Source organism: Stegostoma tigrinum, chromosome 47, assembly GCF_030684315.1.
Source record: "Stegostoma tigrinum isolate sSteTig4 chromosome 47, sSteTig4.hap1, whole genome shotgun sequence".
Lineage (NCBI taxonomy): Eukaryota > Metazoa > Chordata > Chondrichthyes > Orectolobiformes > Stegostomatidae > Stegostoma > Stegostoma tigrinum.
The window spans coordinates 2,914,214-2,927,595 of NC_081400.1; the positions used below are offsets into that span (position 1 = coordinate 2,914,214).

Below are 13,382 nucleotides of genomic sequence, written 5' to 3' on the forward strand. Positions count from 1 at the left end.
GGGGTTTAAAAACAGAATAACAGATACCCCCTGGGGAGGGAGTTACAGACCGCAATCTGATCGAGGGAGTTCGGGGGAGGGTTTATATACAGAATAACAGATACCCCCCGGGGAGGGAGTTACAGACTGGAATCTGATCGTGGGGGGTTCGGGGGGGTTTATGTACAGAATAACAGATACCCCCCAGTGAGGGAGTTACAGACTGGAATCTGATCGAGGGGGGTTCGGGGGGGTTTATATACAGAATAACAGATACCCCCCTGGGGAGGGAGTTACAGACTGGAATCTGATCGAGGGGTTCGGTGGGGTTGATATACAGAATAACAGATACCCCCGGGGAGGGAGTTACAGACTGGAATCTGATCGAGGGGGTGCGGCGGGGGGACGGTTTATATACAGAATAACAGATACCCCCCGAGGAGGGAGTCACAGACTGGAATCTGATCGAGGGGGTTCGTCGGGGGAGGTTTAGAGACAGAATAACAGATACCCCCCTGGGAGTGAGTTACAGACTGGAATCTGATCGAGGGGGGTTCGGGGGGGTTTATATACAGAATAACAGATACCCCCCCGGGGAGGGAGTTACAGACTGGAATCTGATCGAGGGGGTTCGGGGTGGTTTATATACAGAATAACAGATACCCCCCGGGTGGGAGTTACAGACTGGAATCTGATCGAGGGGGTTCAGGGGGGTTTATATACAGAGTAACAGATACCCCCCGGGAGGCAGTTACAGACTGGAATCTGATCGAGGGGGTTCGGGGTGGTTTATATACAGAATAACAGATACCCCGGGGAGGGAGTTACAGACTGGAATCTGATCGAGGGGTTCGGGAGGGTTTATATACAGAATAACAGATACCCCTCGGGGAGGGAGTTACAGACTGGAATCTGATCGAGGGGGTTCGGTGAGGTTTATATACAGAATAACAGATACCCCCCTGGGAGTGAGTTACAGACTGGAATCTGATCGAGGGGGTTCGGTGAGGTTTATATACAGAATAACAGATACCCCCCCGGGGAGGGAGTTACAGACTGGAATCTGATCGAGGGGGTTTGGGGTGGTTTATATACAGAATAACAGATACCCCCCGGGTGGGAGTTACAGACTGGAATCTGATCGAGGGGGTTCGGTGAGGTTTATATACAGAATAACAGATACCCCGGGGAGGGAGTTACAGACTGGAATCTGATCGAGGGGTTCGGGAGGGTTTATATACAGAATAACAGATACCCCCCTGGGAGTGAGTTACAGACTGGAATCTGATCGAGGGGGTTCGGTGAGGTTTATATACAAAATAACAGATACCCCCCCGGGGAGGGAGTTACAGACTGGAATCTGATCGAGGGGGTTCGGGGTGGTTTATATACAGAATAACAGATACCCCCCGGGTGGGAGTTACAGACTGGAATCTGATCGAGGGGGTTCGGTGAGGTTTATATACAGAATAACAGATACCCCGGGGAGGGAGTTACAGACTGGAATCTGATCGAGGGGTTCGGGAGGGTTTATATACAGAATAACAGATACCCCGGGGAGGGAGTTACAGACTGGAATCTGATCGAGGGGTTCGGGAGGGTTTATATACAGAATAACAGATACCCCCCGGGGAGGGAGTTACAGACTGGAATCTGATCGAGGGGGTTCGGTGAGGTTTATATACAGAATAACAGATACCCCCCTGGGAGTGAGTTACAGACTGGAATCTGATCGAGGGGGTTCGGTGAGGTTTATATACAGAATAACAGATACCCCCCGGGTGGGAGTTACAGACTGGAATCTGATCGAGGGGGTTCAGGGGGGTTTATATACAGAGTAACAGATACCCCCCGGGAGGCAGTTACAGACTGGAATCTGATCGAAGGGGTTCAGGGGGGTTTATATACAGAGTAACAGATACCCCCCGGGAGGCAGTTACAGACTGGAATCTGATCGAAGGGGTTCAGGGGGGTTTATATACAGAATAACAAATACCCCCCGGGAGGGAGTTACAGACTGGAATCTGATCAAGGGGGTTCGGGGTGGTTTATATACAGAATAACAGATACTCCCCGGGGAGGGAGTTACAGACTGGAATCTGATCGAGGGGGTTCAGGGGGGTTTATATACAGAATAACAGATACCCCCCGGGGAGGGAGTTACAGACTGGAATCTGATCGCGGGGGTTCGGGGGGGTTTATATACAGAATAACAGATACCCCGGGAGGGAGTTACAGACTGGAATCTGATCGAGGGGGTTCGGGGTGGTTTATATACAGAGTAACAGATACCCCGGGAGGGAGTTACAGACTGGAATCTGATTGAGGGGTTCGAGGGTGGTTTATATACAGAATAACAGATACCCCCCGGGGAGGGAGTTACAGACTGTAATCTGATCGAGGGGGTTCGGGGGGGTTTATATACAGAATAACAGATACCCCCCGGGAGGCAGTTACAGACTGGAATCTGATCGAAGGGGTTCGGGGGGGGTTTATATACAGAATAACAGATACCCCCCGGGGAGGGAGTTACAGACTGGAATCTGATCGGGGGGGTTCGGGGGGGGTTTATATACAGAATAACAGATACCCCCCGGGGAGGGAGTTACAGACTGGAATCTGATCGGGGGGGTTCGGGGGGGGTTTATATACAGAATAACAGATACCCCGGGAGGGAGTTACAGACTGGAATCTGATCGAGGGGGTTCGGGGGGGTTTATATACAGAATAACAGATACCCCCCGGGAGGCAGTTACAGACTGGAATCTGATCGGGGGGGGTTTATATACAGAATAACAGATACCCCCCGGGGAGGGAGTTACAGACTGGAATCTGATCGTGGGGGGTTCGGGGGGGGTTTATATACAGAGTAACAGATACCCCCCGGGGAGGGAGTTACAGACTGGAATCTGATCGAGGGGGTTCGGGGGGGTTTATATACAGAATAACAGATACCCCGGGAGGGAGTTACAGACTGGAATCTGATCGAAGGGGTTCAGGGGGGTTTATATACAGAATAACAGATACCCCCCGGGAGGCAGTTACAGACTGGAATCTGATCGTGGGGGGTTCGGGGGGGGTTTATATACAGAATAACAGATACCCCCCGGGGAGGGAGTTACAGACTGGAATCTGATCGTGGGGGGTTCGGTGGGGGTTTATATACAGAGTAACAGATACCCCCCGGGGAGGGAGTTACAGGCTGGAATCTGATCGAGGGGGTTCGGGGGGGGTTTATATACAGAATAACAGATACCCCGGGAGGGAGTTACAGACTGGAATCTGATCGAAGGGGTTCAGGGGGGTTTATATACAGAGTAACAGATACCCCCCTGGGAGGGAGTTACAGACTGGAATCTGATCGTGGGGGGTTCGGGGGGGTTTATATACAGAATAACAGAGCCTTTGTTGTCCCTGTTTTGCAGTTGGAGCGTTGGGGCCTGGTCTCAGTGCAGCAAGAGCTGTGGACGGGGAATTTACCACCGACAGGTTCTGTGTCGACAGGCATATGCCAACCGCACGGTGGCAGTTCACCCGCGTCACTGCACCCACCTGGAGAAACCAAACACCACCCAGCCGTGTGAGAGCCGACCGTGTACCCACTGGCAGATCCAAACGGACTGGGAGTCGGTAATTACAGCCGCAGACATGGGATTGGTTCCACCCCGGTGCGCTTGACCATTCCCTCTGCCTGGCACCCCCCCCCCCCCCCCCCCCCCCCCGGCACCCCCCCACTATCTCCGACCCCCCGCACCCCCTCCCTATCTCCGCGCCCACCCCGCATCGCCTCCCTATCTCCAAACCCTCTCTGCCCCCCCTCCCTATTCCAACCACCCCGCACCCCCTCCCTATCTCCAACCCCCCCTGCACACCCTCTCCCTATCTCCGACCCCCCCGCACACCCTCCCTATCTCCAAACCCCCTCTGCACCCCCTCCCTATCTCCACCATCCCCCCCGCCCCGCTCCCTATCTCCGACCCCCCCCGCACCCCCTCCCTATCACCAAACCCCCTCTGCACCCCCTCCCTATCTGCAAACCCTCTCTACACCCTCTCGCTATCTCCGCACCGCCCGTACCCCCTCCCTATCTCCACCATCCCCCCTGCCCTGCTCCCTATCTCCGATCCCCCCTGCACCCCCTCCCTATCTCCGCACCCCCGTACCCCCTCCCTATCTCCACCATCCCCCCCGCCCCGCTCCCTATCTCCACCCCTCCCGCCCCGCACCCCTTCCCTATCTCCGCGCCCCCACACCCCCTCCCTATTTCCCATCTCCCCCACCCGCTCCCTATCTTCCTGCCCCTGCACGCCCTCCCTACTCTGATACCCCCGCATCCCCTCCCTATCTTCACCCCCCTCTGCACCCCCTCATACCCCCTCCCTATCTCCACCATCCCCCCCCCGCCCCGCTCCCGATCTCCACCCCACCGCACACCCTCCCTGTCTCCGATACCCCCCACCCCCTCCCTATCTCCACCACCTCCCCCACCCCACACCCGCTCCCTATCTCCACCACACCCCCCCTGCCCTGCACCCGCTCCCTATCTCCGACACCCCCGCACCCCCTCGCTACTCCGATTCCCCCGCAACCCCTCCCCATCTCCACCCCCCCGCCCCACACCCCCTCCCTATCTCCACACCCCCCCGGCTTGCTTCCTATATCTACCCCCCCTCCCTATCTCTGACCCCCCCTTCCCCGCACCACCTCCCTATCTCCCACCCCCCTCTCCATCTCCAGCCCCCTGCATCCCCACCCTGTATCCGGCCCCTTCCCGCACCCCCTCCCGATCTGTCACTTCCTCTAACATCTGTGCGCTCCTCCAATCCCGGCCTCTCGAGCAGCTCCCGATTCCCATCGCTCCGGGACTGGGGATCATGCCTTCAAGTTGCCTGGGGAGGTGCCTAAACCGTCCACTCTACATCTCTTCAGATGCTCATCCTGTTTGATCCGCATGGTCCCCCCCCACCCACTTCTCTCCCACTCGCCGCAGGATTTGAGTTCTCCCCCTCCCCACCCCGGCAGCTCCACGTGGTGTGGGGTTCCTCAAGTCTGCAAGGAGCACCCCGAGGTCTCCCTGCACTGCGCACCTGTCCCTATCCCTGGGGCCAATCACGCACCTCCCCACCACCTCAAATCCCCTCTGAAGGGCAAGGCGCTGACCTTGGGCTCCTTCCCAGCCTGCCTGCCCCCTCCTCATGCCATTCTGTCCGTGCTCACAGTGTTCTGTACCGTGTGGAGTGGGACAGAGAAAGAGAAACATCCGATGTGTCAGCAACCAGGGCAACGTGGTGGGCGAGGGAGAATGTAGTGCCAAACAGAAACCCACCGACAGTGAGGCTTGTGACATGGGCCCCTGTGTGACCAGCTGGTTCTACACAGACTGGAGCAGCAAGGTAAGCTGGAGGCTGGAGGAGCGGGCACCAGGAGATGGGGGTGTAGGGGGCTGCTTGGCTGGGTGCACTCGTTCCACAGTCGCTCGCTCAGATCTTCGCACCGATGCCCCCGGGTTTTACTGAACACACTGGAAACTCGACCCCATCCAGGAAAAAGTAGCCCCCGCTTGGATTGGCACCTCATCCACGAACACCCCACTCCCTCTGCCACCGACGCTCGGTCGCAGCAGTGTATACCGTCTGCAAGCTGCAGAGATTCACCAAAGATCCTCAGGCAGCACCTTCCAAACCCACGACCCACTTCCATGCGGAAGGACAAGGGGCAGCAGATATGTGGGAGTACCCTCACCATCCCGACTTGGAAATATATCCCCATTCCTTCAGGGTCAAAATCCCAGAATTCCCTCCCTAAGGTGCATCGCGGGTTAACCCACAGCAGGTGGACTGCAGCGGTTCAAGAAGGCAGCTCGTCCCCACCTTCTCAAGGGGGGCAATTAGAGACGGGGCAAGAAATGCTGGGCCCAGCCAGCGACGTCCATATATCCCCGATTGATCTCGTTTCCAGTTCCAGCTTTTCAGCATTGAGTTTTAATTCGGCCGGGGCCGTGAAGGGGTTTGAACCTGGAGAAATGAGAGAAGAGTCACCCAGGGGCTTGGGTCCTCCTGTGCGGGGAACGAGCGGATGGGTCATGATGGGGCTCACGGATGGGGATTTGGAAACTGCACCCCTTGTAGGGTACAGAGGGGGATGGTCTCCCAAGGTGGAGGAAGGTCTTTGGGAGATGGAGAGGAAGATCTCTATTTCCCACTGGAGGGTGTTTGGGCACAAGGGAAGGGTTAGCAGGGAAATGGAGAGAGGGGAAGGGGAGTGGAGATGCATGGGGTGTTGGAGGTGAGGGGGAGGTGTGATAGAATCTGCTGGGATGAGGTCTCCCAGGGGTTGGATGGGTGGGGGGGTTTCGGGAAGAAGTCATTGTTCGGGGTAAGGAGCATGTCGTTTGGAGATGGAGGGTCCCCTGTGTGTCTGTGAATGTGTGTGTGTGTGTGTGTGTGTATTGTGGGGGGTGGGGAGCAAATGAGACTGGGTGATTCTCCCATGGGGCTGGGGTTGACGATCGGTGGGGGTGGGGAAGGAATGGTTTGTCCCGAGGGATGGGGGGGCACTCTTTTTTTCCCCTAAGAGGGCTCCTACTAATGCACCACATTGTCTGTTTCCGCTTCCCCCCCCCCCCCCCCCCCCCCCCACCGCCACCTTGCGGGGACACTCTCCCCTGGACTCTCCTACCTTCTGTCCCTGTGTTCCCCACCTCGGGCTCTCCCTCCCTCCCCGTTTCCCTGCCGGGCTCTCTCTCTCTCTCTCTCTCCCTCTCCCTCTCTCCCTCCCTCCCTCCCTCCCTCCCCGTTTCCCTGCCGGGCTCTCTCTCTCCCTCTCCCTCTCCCTCCCTCCCCATTTCCCTGCCGGAGTGTCTCTCTCTCTCTCCCTCTCCCTCTCTGCCTCCCTCCCTCCCCGTTTCCCTGCCGGGCTCTCTCTCTCTCTCTCTCTCTCCCTCTCCCTCTCCCTCCCTCCCTCTTCTCCCATTCCTTGGCCATAATGTGTTCCAGTGCTCAGTGGACTGCGGTCTCGGGATACAGAAGAGGTCTGTTGTCTGTTTGAACAACGACATTGGGGAGCACTCAGTGGGGAGCTGTGAGGATCCGAGACCCCCTGACAGCAGGGCCTGTACCCGGCCACACTGCCCCCGGCAGGTCCAGTGGTACGCCAGTCCCTGGAAGCAGGTGAGTGCCTTGGGGCAAGGGGCATGGATTGGTTAGGATGGTATTCGCTGGGGTTTAAGGGGGAGGAATGGTAGGAAGCCTTGGAACCTACACCATTCCAACAGGACTAGACAGTATCCATGCAGGAAGGATGTTCTCAGTGACCCGGGTTTGGGGGTGTACACGAGAGATCAGAACCGGCTGGGGCAGGGTGGGGTGGGGTGGGGGGTACTGGGGGGTGCGGTGGTGGAGGTGACAGTCTAAAGGAGATGGGCTGAGGCTGAGATGTTTTCTCCCAGAGTCGGGGAGCCTGTGGAAATCTCCACCACGTGTTGGGGCCGGAGCATTGAATGAGGTGACAGAGATAGGGACAGGGTGAGGGGGTGACAGAGATAGGGAGGGGGTGTAGGGGCTGGAGGGAGTGATGGGGCTAGGGAGGGGATGTGGGGGCTGGAGGGGGTGACGGAGATAGGGAGGGGGTGTAGGGGGTTGGAGGGAGTGATGGGGATAGAGAGGGGATGTGGGGGCTGGAGGGGGTGACGGAGATATGGAGGGGGTGTAGGGGGACGGAGGAGGGTGACAGAGATAGGGTGGGGGTACCGGGAGCTGGAGGATGTTGCCCCCCCAAATATTTTGCTAACTCTGTCCTTTTTCCCTGCCAGTGTCCTGTTCAGTGTGGGAACGCGACCCAGAATCGAGATCTCATCTGCGTTGTCAAAGTGGGGAACAATTTCACAGTGACAGCCCCTTCGGAGTGCGCGCACCTCGAGAAGCCTCCCTCTGTGCAGCCCTGCAATGCGGGTCCCTGCGGCTCCCAATGGTTCACCACCGACTGGAGCGAGGCAAGTACTGACCTTCCTCCCCCCTAGCCCCGAGGTGGAGGGTCTGGCTCCAGGGCAGGGGGTCTCCTCTCCTAGCGTTGGACATCTCAGCTCCAGGACATCCTCGCAGGGTCCATCCTCAATGACCGTCCCTGCGCCGTCAGCTCGGGGAGTGGGGACGTGGACCCCCCCCTCTTTTTCAGATACTGAAGCAACCCGATCTGAACAGTGCCCTGGCTTGGGTTGGCCAGTGAGGTCCACTTTCACTGAGAGTCCCCACCATGCTGGCTCATCACTGCCTCCTCCAGGGCACCCTGGGGATGACCAGCAATCAGGTATCGTCAGTTGCCTGTGGGTGAAACGGGAAAGGTACAGGAAGAGGTCAGCTCCTCTGACCTCCCCGGCCCCTGTCGTGTCGTGCCGTGTACTAACACCCCCCACAGCGTAGCCCCAGGGAGTCGGTCACTCCAGCAAGGGATGGTGCCCAGAACCTGTCTCCCCGCCCTCCATGGAATGAGGGGGCTGTCTGGCTGTGGGGCAGTAGGGATGGCGACGGAGGGAGTGGGGGGTGGCTGAGGGGGGTTTTAAGGGGCGACGTGAGGATGGACGGCAGTGCACTGACGCCGCAAGTCTCCATGCCACCCACAGTGCTCCAAGTCCTGCATGGGAGGAGTCCAGGCGAGGGAGGTGCGGTGCCTGGACGATGGTGGCTTTCCCAGCAGCCTTTGCAACGAGGCCCAGAGGCCCATTGACCAACGGATCTGCCATAGTCACCCCTGCCTCCCGGACCTCGGTGAGTGAGACCGTCGGGGTGGGCCTAGGAAGGGTTCGGTGCCGATGGGCTCCTGTGGTGCTGGCTCCAGATGGAGGGAGCAGGACGCTGAGCCCCTCTCCTCGAGCCTGTCACACAGGAACAGGAGGCCATTCAGCCCTACTCCTCGAGTGTGTTACACAGAAAAAGAAGGCCACTCGGCCGCCCTCCCTGAGCCTGTCACACACGAACAGGATGCCATTCAGCCCCACTCCTCGAGCCTGTCGCACAGGAACAGGAGGCCATCCAGCCCCACTCCTCGATTGTGTTACACAGAAAAAGAAGGCCACTCGGCCGCCCTCCCTGAGCCTGTCACACAGGAACAGGATGCCATTCAGCCCCACTCCTCGAGCCTGTCACACAGGAACAGGAGGCCATTCAGCCCTACTCTTCGAGTGTGTTACACAGAAAAAGAAGGCCACTCGGCCGTCCTCCCTGAGCCTGTCACACAGGAACAGGAGGCCATTCAGCCCTACTCCTCGAGTTGTTACACAGAAAAAGAAGGCCACTTGGCCGCCCTCCCTTAGCCTGTCACAAAGGAACGGGAGGAGGCCACTCGGCCGCCCTCCCTGAGCCAGTCCCACAGGAACAGGAAGAGGCCACTTGGCCGCCCTCCCTGGGCCAGTCCCACAGGAACAGGAAGAGGCCACTCGGCCGCCCTCCCTGAGCCAGTCCCACAGGAACAGGAAGAGGCCACTCGGCCGCCCTCCCTGAGCCAGTCCCACAGGAACAGGAAGAGGCCACTCGGCCGCCCTCCCTGAGCCAGTCCCACAGGAACAGGAAGAGGCCACTCGGCCGCCCTCCCTGAGCCAGTCCCACAGGAACAGGAAGAGGCCACTCGGCCGCCCTCCCTGAGCCAGTCCCACAGGAACAGGAAGAGGCCACTCGGCCGCCCTCCCTGAGCCAGTCCCACAGGAACAGGAAGAGGCCACTCGGCCGCCCTCCCTGAGCCAGTCCCACAGGAACAGGAAGAGGCCACTCGGCCGCCCTCCCTGAGCCAGTCCCACAGGAACAGGAAGAGGCCACTCGGCCGCCCTCCCTGAGCCAGTCCCACAGGAACAGGAAGAGGCCACTCGGCCGCCCTCCCTGGGCCAGTCCCACAGGAACAGGAAGAGGCCACTCGGCCGCCCTCCCTGAGCCAGTCCCACAGGAACAGGAAGAGGCCACTCGGCCGCCCTCCCTGAGCCAGTCCCACAGGAACAGGAAGAGGCCACTCGGCCGCCCTCCCTGGGCCAGTCCCACAGGAACAGGAAGAGGCCACTCGGCCGCCCTCCCTGAGCCAGTCCCACAGGAACAGGAAGAGGCCACTCGGCCGCCCTCCCTGGGCCAGTCCCACAGGAACAGGAAGAGGCCACTCGGCCGGCCGCCCTCCCTGAGCCTGTCACAGGGATAGGAGGAGGCCATTCTGGCCCTCTCTAGTCAGGTAGAATGCCGTGCCCTTGATGGAAATGTCTCCTCGCTGATCACGGAGATGGAGCTAATGATTGTTTCATCTTGTCTCTGTTGCCCCCCCTGCCCCCTACCTGCCCAGATGAGAACTGCAAAGACAAGGACTACAACTGCCAGGTGATAGTTCAGGCTCGGCTCTGCGTTTACTCCTACTACAAGGATGTCTGCTGTGCGGCCTGTACTCACGCTGAGCGCCGGGCCTCAGGCTCGCGAGGGCGCCACACTCCGGGACGGGACCGGGGAACCTGAGGACGCCGCCGGCCTCTCCTCCTCCTCCTCCCTCACTGTCTCCTCCACCTCCACCGCCCATCCCACCCACCACGACCCTCCGTATAGTCACAGCCTCAAGCCAAGAGCCACCGGCCCACTGCCGCCATCGCTCCCAGGCTGCCCTGTCGCCCACAGGCTAGGCCTCAGGCCTGGTGGACAGCCGACACAGTTACTTCCTCGCCGAGGCAACGTTTCAGCTTCCCTCGAAGGCGAGGTACACGGCTCAGGGCCACGACTGAAACCGGTTTTAATTTATTTATTATCTCTGTCACCCCCTCCATCCCCCTACACCCCCTCCCTATCTCTGTCACCCCCTCCATCCCCCTACACCCCCTCCCTATCTCTGTCACCCCCTCCATCCCCCTACACCCCCTCCCTATCTCTGTCACCCCCTCCAGCCCCTACACCCCCTCCCTATCTCTGTCACCCCCTCCAGCCCCCTACACCCCCTCCCTATCTCTGTCACCCCCTCCACCCCCTACACCCCCTCCCTATCTCTGTCACCCCCTCCACCCCCTACACCCCCTCCCTATCTCTGTCACCCCCTCCACCCCCTACACCCCCTCCCTATCTCTGTCACCCCCTCCACCCCCTACACCCCCTCCCTATCTCTGTCACCCCCCTCCACCCCCTACACCCCCTCCCTATCTCTGTCACCCCCTCCACCCCCTACACCCCCTCCCTATCTCTGTCACCCCCTCCACCCCCTACACCCCCTCCCTATCTCTGTCACCCCCTCCACCCCCTACACCCCCTCCCTATCTCTGTCACCCCCTCCACCCCCTACACCCCCTCCCTATCTCTGTCACCCCCTCCACCCCCTACACCCCCTCCCTATCTCTGTCACTCCCTCCACCCCCTACACCCCCTCCCTATCTCTGTCACCCCCTCCACCCCCTACACCCCCTCCCTATCTCTGTCACCCCCTCCACCCCCTACACCCCCTCCCTATCTCTGTCACCCCCTCCACCCCCTACACCCCCTCCCTATCTCTGTCACTCCCTCCACCCCCTACACCCCCTCCCTATCTCTGTCACCCCCTCCACCCCCTACACCCCCTCCCTATCTCTGTCACCTCCTCCACCCCCTACACCCCCTCCCTATCTCTGTCACCCCCTCCAGCCCCCTACACCCCCTCCCTATCTCTGTCACCCCCTCCATCCCCCTACACCCCCTCCCTATCTCTGTCACCCCCTCCAGCCCCCTACACCCCCTCCCTATCTCTGTCACCCCCTCCATCCCGCTACACCCCCTCCCTATCTCTGTCACCCCCTCCACCCCCTCCCTATGTCTGTCACCCCCTCCATCCCCCTACGCCCCCTCCCTATCCCTGTCACCCCCTCCAGCCCCCTACACCCCCTCCCTATCTCTGTCACCCCCTCCATCGCCCTACACCCCCTCCCTATCTCTGTCACGCCCTCCACCCCCTACACCCCCTCCCTATCTCTGTCACCCCCTCCCTATGTCTGTCACCCCCTCCCTATCTCTGTCACCCCCTCCAGCCCCCTACACCCCCTCCCTATGTCTGTCACCCCCTCCATCCCCCTACACCCACTCCCTATCTCTGTCACCCCCTCCAGCCCCTACACCCCCTCCCTATCTCTGTCACCCCTCCATCCCCCTACGCCCCCTCCCTATCTCTGTCACCCCCTCCAGCCCCTACACCCCCTCCCTATCTCTGTCACTCCCTCCAGCCCCCTACACCCCCTCCCTATCCCTGTCACCCCCTCCAGCCCCCTACACCCCCTCCCTATGTCTGTCACCCCCTCCATCCCCCTACACCCCCTCCCTATCTCTGTCACCCCTCCATCCCCCTACACCCCCTCCCTATCTCTGTCACTCCCTCCAGCCCCCTACACCCCCTCCCTATCCCTGTCACCCCCTCCATCCCCCTACACCCCCTCCCTATCTCTGTCACCCCTCCATCCCCCTACACCCCCTCCCTATCTCTGTCACCCCCTCCATCCCCCTACACCCCCTCCCTATCTCTGTCACCCCCTACACCCCCTCCTTATCTGTCACCCTCTCCATCCCCCTACACCCCCTCCCTATCTATGTCACACCCTCCAGCCCCCTACACCCCCTCCCCATCTCTGTCACACCCTGCGGCCCCCTACACCCCCTCCCTATCTCTGTCACACCCTCCGGCCCCCTGCACCCCCTCCCTATCTCTGTCACCCCCTGCACTCCCCCTGCACCCTCTCCCTATCTCTGTCACCTTCTCAGAAATCTCTGTGCCCCTTCAAACGCGGCCTCTCCAGCACCACCGCCGCCCCCCCCCCCCCCCCCACCCCGGCTCAAGGCGTTGGGGACCGTGCTTCCAGCTGTGAATGGACGCAGCCCGGAGTACGGAACAGATCGCACAATATCGCACTCTGTAGCTATCTTTCTGCTCTTTGTCTCATACCTGCAAGTCCCCTCCCTATCTGTCGCAGTCCTGTACCCCTGTCTAATCTGCCGAACCCACATTCCCGATTTCCGTCATTCCCTCTCTGAACCCTTTGATTCCCACTCTGCTTCCATCCCGTCTCTCTGTGCCCCACTATGTCCCAAGTGTGGCCGGCCGGGGTGGGGGTGACAAGGGGGCCTAGGGCCATCATTGGGAGAGAAGGCAGCCCTTGTGCTGTCCTGGGCAGGAGCCTGGATCTGACGATGCACCTTCCTTTAATATGCAGCACTCGGCCTGGAATTTATTCTGAACCCCTGCCCCGCCAACCATCACTCCTGCTATAACCCCCTAACTCAGCAACCCACCCTCCCACAGTCACTCCTGCTATAACCCCCTAACTCAGCAACCCACCCTCCCACAGTCACTCCTGCTATAACCCCCTAACTCAGCAACCCACCCTCCCACAGTCACTCCTGCTATAACCCCCTCACTCAGCAACCCACCCTCCCACAGTC

The 13,382-nt window shown here is 59.9% G+C and overlaps 1 protein-coding gene across 1 annotated transcript in view; it reads left to right on the forward strand.

Moving 5' to 3' along the window:
* The window catches only part of LOC125449734 (thrombospondin type-1 domain-containing protein 4-like), an 85,771-nt gene extending 74,958 nt beyond the window's left edge, over nt 1-10,813 (forward strand). Inside the window, exons 9-14 of the mRNA XM_059642973.1 lie at nt 3,405-3,609; nt 5,199-5,372; nt 6,975-7,148; nt 7,790-7,969; nt 8,597-8,741; nt 10,291-10,813. Coding sequence (XP_059498956.1) covers nt 3,405-3,609; nt 5,199-5,372; nt 6,975-7,148; nt 7,790-7,969; nt 8,597-8,741; nt 10,291-10,457 — 1,045 coding nt within the window. The 3' untranslated portion in view covers nt 10,458-10,813. The remainder of the gene's footprint in view (nt 1-3,404; nt 3,610-5,198; nt 5,373-6,974; nt 7,149-7,789; nt 7,970-8,596; nt 8,742-10,290) is intronic.
* The last annotated feature ends 2,569 nt before the right edge of the window (nt 10,814-13,382 follow it).